At 47.9% G+C, this 18,483-nt stretch overlaps 2 protein-coding genes across 8 annotated transcripts in view; both read left to right on the top strand.

Annotated features, from left to right (window-relative positions):
- The window catches only part of LOC146356065 (uncharacterized), an 87,797-nt gene that overhangs the window by 21,248 nt on the left and 48,066 nt on the right, over positions 1 to 18,483 (top strand). The gene's annotated exons all lie outside the window — the stretch shown is intronic.
- LOC146356066 (uncharacterized) lies at positions 1,719 to 17,956 on the top strand. 7 transcript variants are annotated; one of them, XM_084831625.1, is made up of 9 exons: positions 1,719 to 1,776; positions 3,431 to 3,483; positions 4,215 to 4,372; positions 5,178 to 5,299; positions 5,620 to 5,746; positions 6,978 to 7,079; positions 7,717 to 7,836; positions 11,493 to 12,172; positions 17,172 to 17,955. In XM_084831625.1, the coding sequence occupies exons 4-9, from the start codon at positions 5,225 to 5,227 to the stop codon at positions 17,883 to 17,885; spliced, it is 1,818 nt and encodes a 605-aa protein (XP_084687751.1). In that variant the 5' UTR covers positions 1,719 to 1,776; positions 3,431 to 3,483; positions 4,215 to 4,372; positions 5,178 to 5,224; the 3' UTR covers positions 17,886 to 17,955. The 7 variants fall into 7 exon arrangements, with proteins under 7 accessions (XP_084687751.1, XP_084687753.1, XP_084687755.1 ...); XM_084831627.1 differs by lacking the exon at positions 3,431 to 3,483 and having other exon boundaries at positions 17,172 to 17,956; XM_084831629.1 differs by lacking the exon at positions 3,431 to 3,483 and having other exon boundaries at positions 5,620 to 5,763.

The raw sequence follows: 18,483 nt of genomic DNA, 5'->3' as shown, positions 1-18,483 counted from the left end.
CTTGCAAGGCAAGTTATAAACTTTAAAACAATATAATAACAACTAGATTAAGAACAAGAGGAAAACACTATCATAATAAATCGATTAAGAACCAAAGGGAAAAACAATACAACAAATAGATTAAGAGCAAGAGGAAAAAACATCTCTTTTTTAAAAAGAGAAAGGGAGAGCGGGATTAATTGCCTATGGCATTGTTCCAAAGCCTTGCAGAACAAAAAAGTAAGCCATAGAATCATAGAATAGCAGGGTTGGAAGGGGCCCACAAGGCCATCGAGTCCAACCCCCCGCTCAATGCAGGAATCCAATAGATTAAGTTGGTTGTTCAGTCGTGTCCGACTCTTCGTGACCCCATGGACCATAGCACGCCAGGCCTTCCTGTCCTGCGCTCTCTCCCGGAGTGTGCTCGAGTTCATATTCATTGCATCGGTGATGCTATCTAGCCATCTCATCCTCTGTCGTCCCCTTCTCCTTTTGCCTTCAGTCTTTCCCAGCATCAGGGTCTTTTCCAGAGAGTTTTCTCTTCGCATTAGGTGGCCAAAATATTTGAGCTTCAGCTTCAGTATCTGCCCTTCCAATGAGCACTCAGGGTTGATTTCCTTTAGGATGGACTGACTGGACCTCCTTGCAGTCCAGGGGACTCGTAAGAGTCTTCTCCAGCACCACAGTTCGAAAGCATCAATTCTTCAGCGCTCAGCCTTCCTTATAGTCCAGCTCTCACAGCCATACATTACTACTGGGAAAACCATAGCTTTGATTAGACGGACCTTTGTCGGCAAGGTGATGTCTCTGCTTCTTACTATGCTGCCTAGGTTGGCCATAGCTTTCCTCCCAAGGAGCAAGCGTCTTTTCATTTCATGGCTACAGTCACCGTCTGCGGTGATCTTGGAGCCCAAGAAAGTAAAATCTGTCACTGCTTCCATTTCTTCCCCTTCTATATGCCAGGAAGTGATGGGGCCAGATGCCATGATCTTCGTAAAGAGGAAAAAACATCTTTTTAAAAAGAGAAAGGGAGAGCGGGATTAATTGCCTGTGGCATCGTTCCAAAGCCTTGCAGAACAAAAAAGTGAGCCATAGGATCATAGAATAGCAGGGTTGGAAGGGGCCCACAAGGCCATCGAGTCCAAGCCCCCGCTCAATGCAGGAATCCAAGTCAGAGCATCCCCGACAGATGGCTGTCCAGCCTCGTCTTGACCGCCTCCAGTGTGGGGGAGCCCGGAAGCCTTCCCCGCACCCTGGCTCTGTCCAGATGTCTTGGACGGCAACCTCCCAGACTCCCGGCCACTGCCCGTGCTGGCAGGGGCTGACAGGAGTTGTCGCCCCAACCCTCCGGAGGGCCCCACACATTCCGCCGCACTCAGCGATGTTCATGCAAACGCGCAACTGTTCCGGCGCCGCATCGCCGCCTGTTGCGGGTGGGGAGAAGTAAAGCGATGCGGTTCAGCTCGGGGGAAAGGACACAACGGCCCGCCCTTGCGCCTGCGGAGGCCACGCGGAGGTGTCCCCCGCGAGGCTCTTGAGGGCGCAACCCTGCGCACACATCTCCGTAGGTGCCCTTCAGGGGCGCAGTCCCGGGCAGGCTGAGACGGGCGGCGGTCGGGCCGTGCAGCGCCTCCGCCCGCGCGGGGCTGCGCCGCGAGGGTTAAAACAACCGGCGGCCGCGGAGGCCTAGAGGAGACGGGAAAGCGGCAAAGCGGGAGTCTCCTTTCCTGTCCCGCCCCGCGCCGGAAAATGCGGCGGGGCCACGTGGGCGCGCAGGATCGCCGGGGCCGCTGCAAGGTAGAAGGCGCCCGATCTCGGGCGCGGCGCGGCGCGGCGCGGGGCGCGGCTGGCAGGCGGGCAGCGCGGGCTGGAGGCTGCCCCGCGGGCAGGGAAGTGCGGCGCGGCCTCCTCCAGCCCGGCGCCCTCCGGAGGCGCTGGACTGCAGTCCCCATAAGCCCCGGCCGGCGCGCCCCCAGGCGCCGTGGGTGATGGGAGCTGTAGTTGGACGCGTCTGGCGGGCGCCGGGTCGGAGATGCCTGCCTCACGGAATCCCGGGCCCCTGGGGTTGCAGCTTAGCGTTAGTCCTACTGAGAGTAGACCGATCGGGACGAAGAGGACCTCAGCTAGACCGGGTTGCCGGAACCTGGTGCTGATAGGATGTGTCGGACCCCGAGTTGGGAGCTGATGGGAGCTGTGGCCCCGCGTCATCTGGAGAGCGCCAGTTTGGGGAAGGCTGAGTCAAAGGAACCTTGGATGCAGCCCATTCGAGACAATCCCTGGTGTTTGGGTGATTTCCGTTTTGCGTTGCTGGGCAGGCGAAATGCGCCCCTTGCCTGCCTAAGACCCTAAGCCGAGCCCTGCTGGATCAGACCAAGGGTCCATCTGTTCACACAGTGGCCGACCAGCTGCCCACAGGACACCCACAAGCAGGAAATGAGTGTAATAGCAGCCTCCCACCCATGTTCCCCAGCAACTGGAGTACATAGGCATATTGCCTCTGAGACTGGAGGTAGCACATAGCCATGAGGACTAGTAGCCACTGATTGTCTCCTCCAGGAATGTGTCTGACCCCCTTTTAAAGCCGTCCAGGTTGGTGGCCATCGCTGCATCTTGTGGTAGCGAATTCCATAGTTCAGCTCTGCGCTTTGTGCAGAAATCCTTCCTTTTATTTGTCCTGAATCTCCCACTATGCCGCTGATGGAACAGAAGGAGGGTATGCATTAGTTTGAGTCTTGGGTTTGAGGGGGGAAAGTTAACTTGTTTTTCTTTGCTGCTCCTGAAGGTAAGGGAGAATCCCTTTAGTTGTTTTCAGCGCGATCATTTATTTCATTCACTGATTGCATCTCTGTACTGCCAAATAGCCAAAGCTCTCTGGGTGGTTTACAAAGCTTGAAAACTTAAAAAATGCGGTGTTAGGCATAATATAAAAAGGCACAAACGTATAAACAGAGCACACACACACACACACACACACACACATCCAAACAATATCCCATGGCCTGGTTAAAAACCTACCATATGCTGCCAAATGCCTAGAAGTAGAGGAAGGTCTTAACCTGGCACCAAAAAAATAACAATGTTGGCACCGGGGGGTCTCGTTGGGGAGATCATTCCAAAATTAGGAGGCTGCCACCGAGAAGGCCCTGTCCCTTGTTGGCACGCTTTGAGCCTCCCTCAGAGGAGGCACCTGGAGGAGTGCCTTAGATAATGAGCGTAGTGTATGGGTAGGTTCATGTGATGCTTTGGAAACATACGTTTCCTCTGGAATTTGAAATCTACACCAACCTTCCCCAACTCGTCGCTCTCCACATGTGTTGGACTCCAACTTCCCTCAGACCCAGCCAGTATGGCCAATTGCCAGTGATGCTAGGAGTTGTAAGGTTGGGGAAGGATGCTCTATACTAATATTGAACTCAGTTCTCCAACTGTGGATCCTCATGTATCCAAATAGGCACCGTCAGGGGACACAGAGGGAGATGTGGACTGGCTGGGGAGAACCTAAAGGTTTGTAGAAAGACAAAAACAAATGTAGGAGAAAACCCTAAGCGGTGGTAGTGGGGTATTCAAAAATGGAAAACCAGGGGAGGGGGCATGCAATGGAGTATCTTGGAAGAGGGCATGGCTGGCAAGGCTGAAACCCTGAGCCTGAGCACTTCACATTGCAACATTTTGTTGCAGCACCCCCTCCCTCACTTGTGAATTTGTATTAGTGGGCCAGTTTACGTGACATGACAACACATGGGCTGTTGTTGATGAACAGGTGAGAGTGGACATGCTGCTGTCGGGGTGGGGGTTGGAATTTTGGGATGAAAATGGGGGCAGGGAGAGGAAGCTTAACCCCTCCTCTCCCAAAGCTCCACAGCCCCAGTCTGAGGCGGGGCTGTGCACGCTTGCAGGAGAGTAGGGGAGGCAATTATGCATATGTGTGATTAAAGGAACTTAGTTTGGCCATCCTTCCTTTGTGCCAGGGAGATGTTAAAGACACGGGCACAGGGGCAGAAAAAGCTTCATCAAACCTAACCCTTCTATATGTTCAAGAAGACCAGCCAATAGGAGGCAGAGCCGAGAGGAGGGAGCCAATCAGGGAGCAGTTTCCCCCAAGGCCCAGCCCCTGTGCTTTGAGGAGAGGCAGGGAGTGAGCCCAGCTGGAGTTGCAGGGTCTCAATTCTTGCTAGCATAACTCTAGTTCAGCCTTGAAATGTATTATTTAAATACACTCTTGTCTCCCTCTTCAGGTTCCTTCTCCCCATAATGACGGTTGCCACCTTTTGCTGCTGGTCTTGTCCCTGTGCCTTGAAAAGGAATCTGACAGGCAGACATTCGAGGCGGGGAAACTTTTCTGGCATGGATTAGTGATGGGGAAAACCTTGCCTTCTTAATTTCTGTGTTCCAGGTTGGTGCTAAAGGCGCAGGAGTGGGGTCATTAAAAAATGCTGGCAAACCTAATTTAGCAGCCCTCATAGTACTTTATCAAGTCAAACAGAAGGAAGAGAACACATTATTGTAGAGAATAGCAGGCTTGTTTATGAGCTGTGGGTGGGGAAATAATTCTAGAGATATAATTGCCCCAAATCCTGCCCAAGAACAAGGCAGAGATGGGGTCTGAGCTCCAAAACACTCTTTTGAACCCAACTACAGATGGTGCTGGAGGGCAGCACTTTGCTTTGCAGCATGCCAGGTTTCCAGTTAAAAATATATATTTTAAAAATCTTAAGAAATAAAATAAAGATCAGGAGAGGCAGGGAGTCTAGCTATTATTTTTTATTATATATTATTACATTTATATCCCACCTTTCCTCCATCATGGAACTCAAGGTGGCTGCATGCGTTTCCCAGGCAGTCTCCCCTCCAAGCGCTGAACAGACACAGACCTGCGTAGCTTCAGCAAGGGGGCTGCCTCATGTGCCTTCAGACCATGCCCTGGGACATAATTTTATTTCATATGCAGAGCAGGGACATATTTAGCAACATTTGTCAGAGCGTTCCTTTGGATTGTGGGCAAGAGAATAACTATAATTTGCTATTGTGAAGGATCATAAAGAACATTTCCAAGCAGCAAATGGATCCAACCCATATTTTGCCTGTAAAGCAAAGGGGAAATATATGTAAATTGGACTACTGTCTGTTAGCAACTAAACTTAAACTTGACGTAGTTTTATTTTGGAAATTTAATAAAAGCTTTTTTTTTATTATTTAAGGAGGATGGTAATCATCGCGCCACCTTTTCACCCCCACAGACAGTGAAATGGCATTGGGGAGATGTTTTAGATCCTCCCCTCACTGCATTGGAGTGGAAGCAGCCACTATGCAGCCCGCTCAGGTAGGGGAATGATGATGGGAGAGACGGGCCGGGGACAGCTCAGTTGGCTCCTTCCTTTTTTACAGAGGAACCTCCAGACTGAGTGCTACCTCTGCAGAATGCTGCAGGGTCCTCTGTGTTTCTCCCATGTAGCTTTAAGCCATACTTTTCCCAACCTCCAGATGTTGAACTACAACTCCCTTTGTCCCGGACTTTGGCCAGGGATGATCGGAGCTGCAGCCCAACAGCCATTTCCCTTCAGATTGCAAGTGGAGGGGGAGGTCCCTTCTGCATCATGCCTGTGAATATTGATGAGGAAGGAAATCGTTTTCTTCTCTTAGGGACTGGTGACCTTTGAGGAGGTGGCCGTGCGTTTCACCGAGGAAGAGTGGGCCCTGCTGGATCCCGGCCAAAGAGCTCTCTATAAGACGGTGATGCTTGGGAATTATGAGACGGTGACCTCTTTGGGTGAGGACCCAAGTTGGGTGAGGACCCAACAGCGAAATAAGACTATTATGACTAATGTGGCATAGCAAAGGCTCTGGGTTCAGTTTCAGCTGAACAATTCACTAATAACGTCTAACCTTTTTTTTCCTTTTTCAGTCCTGTGCTTGAAAATACCTATTAATTTACATATGTTAGTTATAAAAAGTAGGGTGACAGTGAGGCAGAGGAGACTTATGGATGCTGAAAGACAAAGGAATGTATTATGCCATAGTCTTTTCTGGCCTAGAGTCCACATTGTCAGAGGCAGAAGTGCTATTCTCAGTGGGAAGGTATATACACACACACACACACACACCTGGATGTAGAGAGAAAAGAAAGGTCAACAGTGAGATCCAATGAAAGTGAAATATAAAAGATACTATCTCTGACCATTACATTGCAGCTTACTTGTATGCAGTGTAAACAATGACCATTCACAACAAGAGCAATTGATGGGAACACAAGACATCCTAGCATTGCTAAATTAAATTACGTCTGTAGTTGAATATAAAACCAGTATCACAATTCAAGCCAGAGGTGAGTGAATTGAACTTCTTGATAAGTTGATAATGCTGTGACAGTAGTGGGGCAGTTCATTAGTTCCTTACAGGGCTGCCAATTGAAAAGTGCTCTGGACACATCTTCTATGTCCAGTGTCCATTTCTTCTGGCCAAGAAGATCTCTTAGCAGAGAGGAGACCCTTACTCAGGGGTGCAGAACCTCAGGAGCCAAATCCAGCTTGCCTGGGGTTCCAATTCAGCCCTCCAAGGTTGCCCAGAAGGCCACCCCCCTTCCCTTTCCCAGCTTTGGTGCAATCCCCCCTCCCCATTTTAAAAGGTTGAGATGCCTCTCCTAAGGCTTATTTACTGGCAGCAGGAGCTTTACCCTTCCAAATGCGAGTGTTTTTGCTTTTGGCCCCACACCTTTTGCCTTTAGCTCCACCCACCACTGGAATGTGCCCAACCCAAGCTTCTCCAGAAGGTTTTGGCCCTCAGGCTGAAATGTTTTGCACCCTGCACTAAAGCATCATTTGGATTAGGGGTGAGCAACTTGTGGCCCTCCAGATGTTTTGACCTGCAGCTCCCATCAGCCCTCTCCAGCATAGGCCAAAACATCTGGAGGGCCACAAGTTTGCCCAGACTTTGGGCTTGATGGGCCAGTGGCGTGTCTTATTAGGAGGCAGCTTCATACGTTCCTATGTGTTTGTTTCTAGAAATGCTCTTGAGTTCGAAACCAGACCTCATCTCCTGGCTGGAAGAAGTCGTAGAAAAAGACCTCTTTGACTGGGATTCTGCAGAAGAGGGGAAATTTTCAGGTAGATGCGTGACGGGACCCTTCTGCATCTAGGAATGGCTGCTGAACTGTAGAGTTTGAGATGTTTCCCACTGAAGTTTCTGTTCTCTGAGGAAAGACTTTGAATTCTCTAGGACATAATCTCTTCTGACTTCATGTTATCCCCATGGCACCTTGTAAAACCAAGCGTCTCAGATGTCCCTTTCCCCATAAGAACTGGAATGGGAGCAGAAAGCTGAACAGGCCTCCTTTGTGTTGATTGGGATTGTGGGACTTTCATCTCATTGCTGCTTCTGTCAGCTGAGAAATACTTCTCCGTTTCCCTTTGTCCTGTCTGCAATTTTTCTACATTTTTATGTATTATTATTACATTTATGGCTACATTTATATCCCACCCTTTTTCCTCCAAGGGACCCAAGCTGGCTTACACGGTCCTCCTCCTTTCCATGTTATCCTCACAACAATCCTGTGTGGTTTCTTAGGCTGAGAGTCAGAGACAGGCCCAAAGTCACCCAGTGGACTTCATGACCTAGCAGAGACGTGAACGCAGGTCTCCCCAGTCTCAAGCCAACACTCTGACCACTACACCACACTGGCTCTGCTTTTGAATGAGGACAGAGTTTTATGAATTCTCTCTCTCTCTCTCTTTTATCCCAAAGATGATGATATTAGTTGGGAAAATTATTTTCGAGTGGAAAGTCCCATGTCAGAAGAAGAAGTCGAGACCCTTCCGGAAAGATACCGGGAGACTATTTCTTTCCCGGCTGACAGTGGTGAGAGTGAGTATTGATTACTGATGCATCATGGGAAACAGTGGCGAACAGATGGGGGGATGATGGTGAAATTATAGCAGTGCCAAGAGGGTTGTATACAATGTTAGTCTAACTTGTCCCATTCATTTCAATTGGATACAACCCAGAACTACATATCGTTTGATTCCAAACCGTGGGGAGAAAGTCTATGCAATACCAGGACTTCAATCAATCAGTCAGTCTATATTACCTTCATATGACATATTCAGATTGAGATACAGAATACAAATAACAGAAGAACCACAACAAAAAGCACAATTCATCCATTTGAGCTAATACAGTTAGAGAACAATGCTCTGGTCCCTGGAGAACATTCCAGGGGCCATAGGGTTTTTCAGAGTCCCCCTCCCGAAGCTGGAGACACTGCTATGACTTTGGGAGGGGGACTCCAAAATCTGATTCCTCCCCCTGCCCCCTCACAGCTGCTTTGAAAATCGCGGTGCCTGCTTGCTGAGGTCACAGAAGGAGCCCAGGAGCACCTGCAGAGGTCTGAAAGGGGGTGTTCCGGTGGGCAGGAGCAGAGGGGAGAGGAGAGGCCGGGTTATGAAGAAGTCTATGGCATCTGCAGCCCAGCTCGGGCCCCACCAGCGTGCCTCCTCTCGACAGGCTAGAGGAGGCATTTTCTACCGGATAAGATCCCATACATTACCGAGCAAGCAGCTAATTTGCTTCTAATCACTATGTGCACAAGAGCTCAACTGTTTAAGGGCAGAATCCTGTGGGTCGCGCCCCCATTAGACAAAAGCCTCCAAACTTGGAGCCCATCTAGAGCCTGTCTAGAGGAAAAAGAAACAAGAGGATGGAGCGGTGAAAAATGCCTCCGTCTCTCCTCCCACCCTGTTGGCAGCCGGGGGGCCCCTCTAGATATTCTGAAGCCTCCAAGTTTGGAGGCTTTTGTCTAATGGGGGCGCAACCCACAGGATTCTGCCCTTAAACAGTTGAGCTCTTGTGCACATAGTGATTAGAAGCAAATTAGCTGCTTGCTCGGTAATGTATGGGATCTTATCCGGTAGAAAATGCACAACCAATCTTTTGTCTGGATGCCCTGATGGGGAAAGTCTGTAGCTCATTGGCAGAGTACCTGCTTTGTATGCGGAAGGCCCCAGGTTTGATCCCCAACATTTCCTGCCTGAAACCCTGGAGAGGTGCTGCCAGTCAGTGCCAACAATACTGGGCTAGATGGACCAAGGCTCTGAGTCAGTATAAAGCTATATTCCTAGCCAAAAGAGGATAAATTATACAGGATCTCGGGGAGCCTTAACTTTTTTCGCCCCGTGAACACATTTGGGAATTTGAGAAACTGCTGTGGGCACCACCACAAAATGGCTCCCATGGAGGGTATGGCTAGTCACAAAATGGCTGCTGTGGGGGCCTGGCTAGTCAGAAGTGAGGTAAAGAGGTGGGTGGGGGAGAGAAATAGTGAGGAGGGGGGAGGGAGGGGGAAATAGCCAGGCAAAGGGGTAGAGAAGAGAGAAAAAGCAAGGATAGAGGCTGGGAGTGGGGAGAACAGCAAGGTAACGAGGCGAGGAGAGAAATAGCAAAGCTAGAGGCGGGGAGGGAGGGGAAACAGCAAGGCAAAGGGGTAGAGAAAGAGCAAGGCTAGAGGCTAGGAAGGAGAGAAACAGTGAGCTAAAGAAGAGGGAAACAGCAAGGGAAAGGGGTAGAGGGGAGAGAAAGAGCAAGGCTAGAGACTGGAAAGGGAGAGAAAGACTACCCTAACATTTTCCAAGGTTTTTATTTAGAAGATTTTTTTGACGGGGAGAGCTTCACTGGCATCGCTGGGGGCCCCTGCAGTATCCCAGATCTGAATAAAAACTGGATTATAAACGTACATGGTCAGAGCTTCATAGATCCTTGGCTTACATGGACACAATTGGTATTGAAATAGAATTCTCAAAATTCTGGCCTGGAATATTACCATAGGCAGAACATGATGTAGCTAGTGAAATATTCAGCAGTTAGCTAGCATCAGAAGAATGTCATGCTGTGAGTTATGGCGGAGTTGAAAATCTGGTGAACCCATTACAAAAAGACAACAATTCTACAAAATCATCCTACATGGATCTTTCTGAAAGTCCAGATTTCCCTCGCAAACCTTCTTCCCAGTAGGTGTTGTGCTAAGTAAAAAATAGAATGCTGTATATTTCTCTCTTGGATGCCCCACTCCCGCCATTCTTCGCAGGTTAAAAGGGCCCACTGAGGGTCTCAATCCCTGGATGCCCCCCAGAACCCTAAACCTGGCTCTGTATATCCTGTGGGAGAGCAAACTGCAGAGGGACTCTGTTTTTCTACAGAGCTTTTTACTCCGTTCGGATGTCATGCTAAACCAGCCTTCCCCAACCTGGTGCCCTTCTGATGTATTGGACTACAACTCCCACCATCCCCAGCTGGCACGTCATGCCGGTTGGGAAGGATGGAAGTTGAAGTCCAACACATCGGGAGGGCACCAGGTTGGGGAAGGCTGCACTAAATCATAGTTTGGCATGTCTTGGAATGAGCCCAGGTGAACCCTAGGTGAACGAACATGGCCCAGAGAAGTTGCTGGGAAAAGCTTGCTTCTGCTTTTGCTCAACTGGCCCGTGCTTCCATGTGTGTCCCACTCCCTTCACTCTTTGCAGGTGAAAAGGTTAGATTTCCAGCTAGGGCTGCACAAGATCCCTGACTGAAACTTTGGAGAGCTCCTGCCACACAGTGTAGACCAGGGGTAGTATCCAATGTTAGTCATACATAGAGTAGAACCATTGAAATGAATGATACCTATGTTAGTCATGACTAACTTGTCCCGTTCATTTCAGTGGGTCTGCATAGGACTAATGTTGGATTCTACCCCAGGGATGCGGAAGCTCAGGCCTGGGGTGAAATCTGGCCCAGCTGGGGTCCCAATCCAGCCCTCCTGGGGTCCGCAGATCACCATGCCCCCTCCCCTTTCCCCAGACCTCCAATCATTTGGTGGTTTCCTGGCGTTTGTGCCATTTTTCCCCATTCCAAAAGGTTGAAACGCCTCTCCTAAGGCTGAGTTACTGGTGGTAAGGACTGTCTGAATTACCGGCAGTAAGGGCTGTAAGATAAAATATGCTGGTATTTTTGGCCCCGACCATTTTGCCTCCAGCTCCACTAGCCATGGAATATGGCCCCTGAGAGCTTTTCCGAAATGGAACATGGCCCTTAGGCTGAAAGAGGCTCAACACCCCTGGTGTAGAGGGTACTGAGCTAGATTTTTTTAAAAGAATTTTATTATATATCAGGAAATCAAAAGTCAGACATCCAAAACAACATAACAATAAAGACCCCTGGGAACAGTCCTCTAACAACTGGGGCATGATGGGTACTGAGATGGACCAGAAGCTTGACTGGGGATAAGGCAGTCTCCTGCATTCCTACAAAAGTTAGTTATTTAGCAACTTTTACATAATTCCAATACTGTGAAAGAAATAGCCTGACCATGCTTGAAAATTAGAAGCTTGTTCCCAGTTTACAACGGGCTCCACCTCTGCCGTACTGAGAATTCAGCACTGCCCCTCCGCCAGTGGTCTGTGATCTCTGTATTCTGGTGTTTGTAAGTGTGTAGCTGAAATGAAACAAAAAGCACGGGTTCTTGACCATCAGATTTTTATTTCTTACAGTGGGAGCCTGCCATTCTGAAATATCTAAAGACCATTCCCACGACGCCGAATACCACCGTTGGCTCAAGACGGACCTTCGTTCGCTTCTCCCTCTGCTGGAATTCTATTCCCAGGCACTGCGTGCTGTGCTCCATTCAACACTTAGCTTATGTAATGCCTATCTGTTGAGTCTCAGCAGGCAGCAGCGGAGGAGAGAAACAATTGGTCAGGCTTTTCGGAAACACTTTTTCAAAGTTCACAGGACTCGCCGTATTCTCCGCAAGAGGAGGATAAAACGCGAGGCTGCTTTCCTCGCATTGCTAGATAGTGGTCCGATACCCCGGCGCTGGTGGGTGTCCCCCACGACCGGCCGCAATTGGTGGGAGAACTTTGTTCAGGCAAACTCAGATGATGAAAAGTGGATCGAGCATTTCCGCATGAGCAGAGGCACCCTCTTTGAAATTGCAGACATGCTCCGGCCTCAGCTGGAGAGGCAAAAAACCACCATGCGGGAAGCCATCTCAGTGGAGAAGCGCGTGGCCATTGCTGTGTGGTGGCTATCGAATCTGGAGTGCTACCGTGAGGTTGCCACACAGTTCGGAGTTGGGAGGTCCACCGTGGGAGAGATTGTTCTGGAGGTGTGTTTTGCCATCAGGCATCAGCTTGCCCACCGGAACATTTACTTGGGTGACTACCAGAAGGTAAGCTGAAGGCGAGAGAGAAAGAAAATATTCAATTATTTTGCCATGTTTGAAGGAGGTGCTGAAGGAGTTGCACTGGTTACCAGTTGTTTTCCGGGCCAAATTCAAGGTGTTGGTTTTGACCTTTAAAACCCTATACGGTTCCGGCCCAGCCTACCTCAAGGAGCGCCTCCAGCAACACCAGACAGGCTGCTCAACAAGATCAGCCTTGGATGGCCTTCTCTCTGTCCCATCAGCCAGGACAGCTAGACTGGTGAGGACGAGGGAGAGGGCCTTCTCTGTGGTGGCCCCCACTCTGTGGAACTCCCTTCCTAGGGAACTCCGCCATGCCCCCTCTTTAATGAGCTTCTGCCATGCATTAAAAACATGGTTGTTCAGGCAGGCATTTGGGTGGGTTAGGGTATTTTTAGAAATATGAAGTTTTTAATGTAGAATTTTATTGTTTTAAACTGTTTCTATTATTGTACATCGCTCAGAGTGGCTGGGTGACCAGCCAGATGGGTGATTAATAAATTTAATTATTAAGTAAATAAAATGTTGATATGTTTTTGAAATGGTGGAAAAAGTTTTTGAATTAAAATGTTGTACCTGTACCCACATGGTGGCCTTTGTTTTCTACCCATTTATACGTTTGGGGTGGGTAACATGGACAAAAGATGCTCTGCAAGAAAAAAAACCCATTGTGACAGTTGCAATACTTGCATTACTTTGCCATGTTGCTGTGTTTTATAATGGGGTGGGTTTATCTATGTATGTTGTTTATTCGTTCAGTCGCTTCCGACTCTTCATGACTTCATGGACCAGCCCACGCCAGAGCTTCCATTCGGCCGTCGCCACCCCCAGCTCCCCCAAGGTCGAGCCCGTCACTTCCAGAATATCATCCATCCACCTTGCCCTTGGTCGGCCCCTCTTCCTCTTGCCTTCCACTTGCCCTAGCATCAGCATCTTCTCCAGGGTATCCTGTCTTCTCATTATGTGGCCAAAGTACTTCAGTTTTGCCTTTAATATCCTTCCCTCAAGTGAGCAGTCTGGTTTTATTTCCTGGAGTACGGACTGGTTTGATCTTCTTGCAGCCCAAGGCACTCTCAGAATTTTCCTCCAGCACCACAGTTCAAAAGCATCTAGCTTCCTTCGCTCAGCCTTCCTTATCCCTTATGAATATATAGTGGAGGTGAGGAATAGATTTAAGGGATTAGACCTGATAGACAGAGTGCCTGAGGAACTATGGACGGAGGTCCGTAACATTGTTCAGGAGGCAGCAACGAAATCCATCCCAAAGAAAAAGAAATGCAAGAAAGCAAAGTGGCTGTCTGATGAGGCTTTACAAGTCGCTGAGGAAAGAAGGGAAGCGAAAAGCAAGGGAGAAAGGGGAAGATATATCCAACTGAATGCAGAGTTCCAGAGAATAGCAAGGAGAGACAAGAAGGCCTTCTTAAATGAACAACGCAAAGAAATCGAGGAAAACAATAGAATGGGAAAGACTAGAGATCTTTTCAAGAAAATCGGAGGTCTCAAGGGAACGTTTTATGCAAAGACGGGCATGATAAAGGACAAAGAAGGCAGGGACCTAACAGAAGCAGATGAGATGAAGAAGAGGTGGAAAGAATACACAGAAGAACTATACAGGAAAGATCTGAATGTCCCTGATAGCCATGATAGTGTGGTCCCTGAACTTGAGCTGGACATCCTCGAGAGTGAAGTCAAGTGGGCCTTAGGAAGCATTAGTAACCACAAAGCTAGCGGAGATGACAGTCTTCCAGCTGAGCTATTTAAAATCCTAAAAGATGATGCTGTTAAAGTGCTGCACTCAATATGCCAACAAATTTGGAACACTCAACAGTGGCCACAAGACTGGAAAAGTTTACATTCCAATTCCAAAGAAGGGCAACGCCAAAGAGTGTTCAAACTACCGCACAATTGCACTCATTTCACATGTCAGCAAGGTGATGCTCAAAATCCTACAAGCTAGGCTTCAGCAGCATGTGAACCAAGAACTACCGGAAGTACAAGCGGGTTTTCGAAGAGGCAGAGGAACTAGGGATCAAATCGCCAACATTCGCTGCATCATGGAGAAAGCAAGAGAATTCCAGAAAAACGTCTATTTCTGCTTCATTGACTACGCTAAAGCCTTTGATTGTGTGGATCACAACAAACTGTGGCAAATTCTTAAAGAGATGGGAGTACCAGACCACCTTACCTGTTTCCTGAGAAACCTGTATGAGGGTCAAGAAGCAACAGTAAAAACCGGACATGGAACAACCGATTGGTTCAAAATTGGGAAAGGAGTATGACAAGGCTGTATATTGTCGCCCTGCTTATTTAATTTATATGCAGAGTACATCATGAGAAACGCCGGGTTGGATGAATCACAGGTCGGAATTAAGATTGCCGGGAGAATTATCAACAACCTCAGATACGCAGACGATACCACCCTAATGGCAGAAAGCGAAGAGGATCTAAAGAGCCTTTTGTTGAGGGTGAAAGTGGAGAGTGCAAAAGCTGGTTTGAAACTCAACATTAAAAAAACTAAGATCATGGCATCTGGCCCCATCACTTCCTGGCATATGGAAGGGGAAGAAATGGAAGCAGTGACAGATTTTACTTTCTTGGGCTCCAAGATCACCGCAGACGGTGACTGTAGCCATGAAATTAAAAGACGCTTGCTCCTTGGGAGGAAAGCTATGGCAAACCTAGACAGCACAGTAAGAAGCAGAGACATCACCTTGCCGACAAAGGTTCCTATAATCAAAGCTATGGTTTTCCCAGTAGTAATGTATGGCTGTGAGAGGTGGACCATACGGAAGGCTTAGCGCCAAAGAATTGATGCTTTTGAGCTGTGGTGCTGGAGAAGACTCTTACGAGTCCCCTGGACTGCAAGGAGGTCAAATCGGTCCATCCTCAAGGAAATCAACCCTGACTGCTCATTGGAAGGACACATACTGAAGCTGAAGCTCAGATATTTTGGCCACCTAATGCGAAGAGAAAACTCCCTGGAAAAGACCCTGATGCTGGGAAAGATTGAAGGCAAAAGGAGAAGGAGACGGCAGAGGATGAGATGGCTAGATAGCATCACTGATGCAATAAACATGAACTTGAGCACGCTCCGGGAGAGAGCGCAGGACAGGAAGGCCTGGCGTGCTACGGTCCATGGGGTCACGAAGAGTCGGACACGACTTAATGACTGAACAACAACTTTCACCTTCGTCATAAGGTTCCTCAGCTCCTCCTCTCTTTCAGCCATCTGCATATCTGAGTTTGTTCATGTTTCTTCCAGTGATTTTAACTCCAGCCTTGGATTCATCAAGCCCAGCACGTCACACGATGTGTTCTGCATACAGGTTGAATAGGTAGGGTGAGAGTATACAACCCTGCCGTACTCCTTTCCCAATCTTAAACCAGTCCGTTGATCCGTGGTCTGTTCTTACCGTTGTTACTTGGTCGTTATACAGATTCCTCAGGAGGCAGACAAGATGACTTGGTATCCCCATACCACCAAGAACTTGCCACAATTCGTTATGATCCACACAAAGGCTTTAGAATAGTCAATAAAACAAAAATAGATGTTTTTCTGAAACTCCCTGGCTTTCTCCATTATCCAGCGGATATTGGCAATTTGGTCTCTAGTTCCTCTGCCTTTTCTAAACCCAGCTTGTACATCTGGCAATTCTCGTTCCATGAATTGCTGGAGTCTGCCTTGCAAGATCTTGAGCATTACCTTACTGGCATGTGAAATAAGTGCCACTATTCGATAGTTGGAACATTCTTTGGTGCTTCCCTTTTTTGGTACGGGGATATAAGTTGATTTTTTCCAGTCTGGTGGCCATTCTTGTGTTTTCCAAATTTGCTGGCATATGGCATGCATCACCTTGACAGCATCATCTTGCAAGATTTTAAACAGTTCAGCTGGGATACCATCGTCTCCTGCTTCCTTGTTAGTAGCAATGCTTCTTAAGGCCCATTCAACCTCACTCTTCAGGATGTCTGGCTCTAACTCACTGACCACACTGTCAAATTTATCCCCAATATTATTATCCTTCCTATACAGATCTTCTGTATATTCTTGCCACCGTTTCTTGATCTCTTCTGCTTCTGTTAGGTCCTTGCCGTCTTTGTTTTTGATCATACCCATTTTTGCCTGGAATTTACCTCCAATGTTTCTGATTTTCTGAAAGAGGTCTCTTGTCCTTCCTATTCTATTATCTTCTTCCACTTCCGCGCATTGCTTTTTTAAAAATAATTCCTTATCTCTTCTGGCTAACCTCTGGAATTTTGCATTTAATTGGGCATATCTCTCCCTATCACTGTTGCCTTTTGCTTTCCTTCTTTCTTGGGCCTCTTCCAGTGTCTCAGCAGACAGCCATCTTGCCCTCTTGGTTTTCTTTTTCTTTGGGACGTTTTTTGTTGCCGCCTTCTGAACAGTATTGCAAACTTCTGTCCATAGTTCTTCCAGGACCCTATCTACTAAATCTAGTCCCTTAAATCTATTCTTCACCTCCACTGCTTAGTCATTAGGAATATTAGTGAGCTCATATCTAACTGATCTGTGGGTCTTCCCTATTCTTTTTAGTCTGATTCTAAATTGTGCAATAAGAAGTTTGTGATCTGATCTACAGTCAGCTCCAGGTCTTGTTTTTACTGACTGTATAGATGTCCGCCACCTTTGGCTACAGAGGATGTAGTCAATCTGATTTCGGTGTTGACCTTCTGGTAGAGTCCATGTATAAAGTTGTCTTTTAGGTTGTTGGAAGAGAGTGTTTGTTTATCTATGTATAGCTCAGCCAAATGTACCTTCACTGTAGCCACATGGCAGTTGCCATTTTCACTGTCCCATGAGAGCCCTTTTCAGGGGTTTATTTGTGGTTGTTATAACAAAACAAAACAAAATCCATTTTTAATTCATGGCTTCTGACTTATCCATTGCAGAAAATGGACAGAAGATGGGGTTCCCTCACTGCAAATGTTCTCTTTTAACTCGTGCCTTTTTCCTTATCCCTTGCAGATAATGGATGGTTTTGAGAAGTTGGGGTTCCCCCAGTGCATCGGAGTCATGGACGGGACACTTCTGCCCATAGTTACCCCTACAGGTCAGGCAGATGAGTCCTCCAACCGCAAGAAATTCCACTCTGTCCTCCTTCAAGGGACAACAGACCATACTGGCCGGTTTATTGATATTGAAGTAGGGTGGAGCGGGAAACACCACGACGTGTCCATCTTCCGGAAGTCTGCGCTGTGCCAGGCCATGGATGATGGTACTTTTGTTCCAGGGAACCCTATTATCACCATTGGGGATGTGCAGATACCACCACTCATACTGGCCGACGGTGCCTACCCAATGAGAAAATGGCTCATGAAACCATTTGAGGATCACCTTGATGAGAGAGAGAGCCTATTCAACAGCACCTTCACGCGTTGTCACGGGGTTGTTGGGCAGGCCTTTGGCAGACTGAAAGCACGGTGGCAGTGCCTCACCAATCGGCTGCCTGTGGCAGAAGAGAACGTCGTGGCAGTGATCACGGCGTGCGCCGTGCTGCACAACATTTGCGAGACCAAAGAACACGCGCTGCAAGAAGGTCTGGACATCCCCGACCATATACTTCTGCCAGACTATAACGAGGAGGAGTCCTGTCCATACAACAACAGGAGCGCAGAAGAGGGAGAGATGGTGCGTGATGCGATCGCCACTTTCCTTGCCGATAATATCCAGCAGCCTTGATTGGGACTCATGCCATCATTCGTGTTTGTGTTTGTTTTTTTCAAATAAATTGACTTGGTTACACAACATGCTTCATTCGTACTCAGCACGTGTTAGTTGCCTGGTCGTTGAGGTAATCCAGTGAAGTGCTCCTGATGGTTCCACATGGATCTGCGGTCCGTTTGGAGTCCACTTGGAGTACGGCCTACTGGCTCCCGCTCTGTAGAACTGTTGATGTCAGGCAGGCGCCAGCCTCATTTTGTTTTTGGAGTCTGCAGAAGACATTTTGATTTAAACAAGCTTCCCGGATGGAACAGCCGTGATTTCTTTGATAGAACTGGATTTTGATTATTTTAATTCTGTATTTTGATTCTTTTTTCTTTCTTTTATTGTCCACCCCTCAGGAATCTTGTTAGCTATAGAGTGCTATATTAATCTTGTAAAGAAAGAAAGAAAGAAACCCATGCTAAGTAGTCCAACACATTTGCGCCAGTATAACTATAGGAGGCCCCCACAGTGGGGGTGAGTGTGAGGGGGGAATTCCCTTTTCCATGCATTCCATTAGTTTACAAAACTTTCCCTTGTTTTGGTAAAACATTATTTGGGTTAGGGTGCGATC

Source organism: Heloderma suspectum, chromosome 2, assembly GCF_057233095.1.
Source record: "Heloderma suspectum isolate Gila_16-S chromosome 2, 16-S_ref, whole genome shotgun sequence".
In the NCBI taxonomy this organism is placed as follows: domain Eukaryota; kingdom Metazoa; phylum Chordata; class Lepidosauria; order Squamata; family Helodermatidae; genus Heloderma; species Heloderma suspectum.
This window is presented reverse-complemented; position numbering and strand designations above follow the sequence as displayed.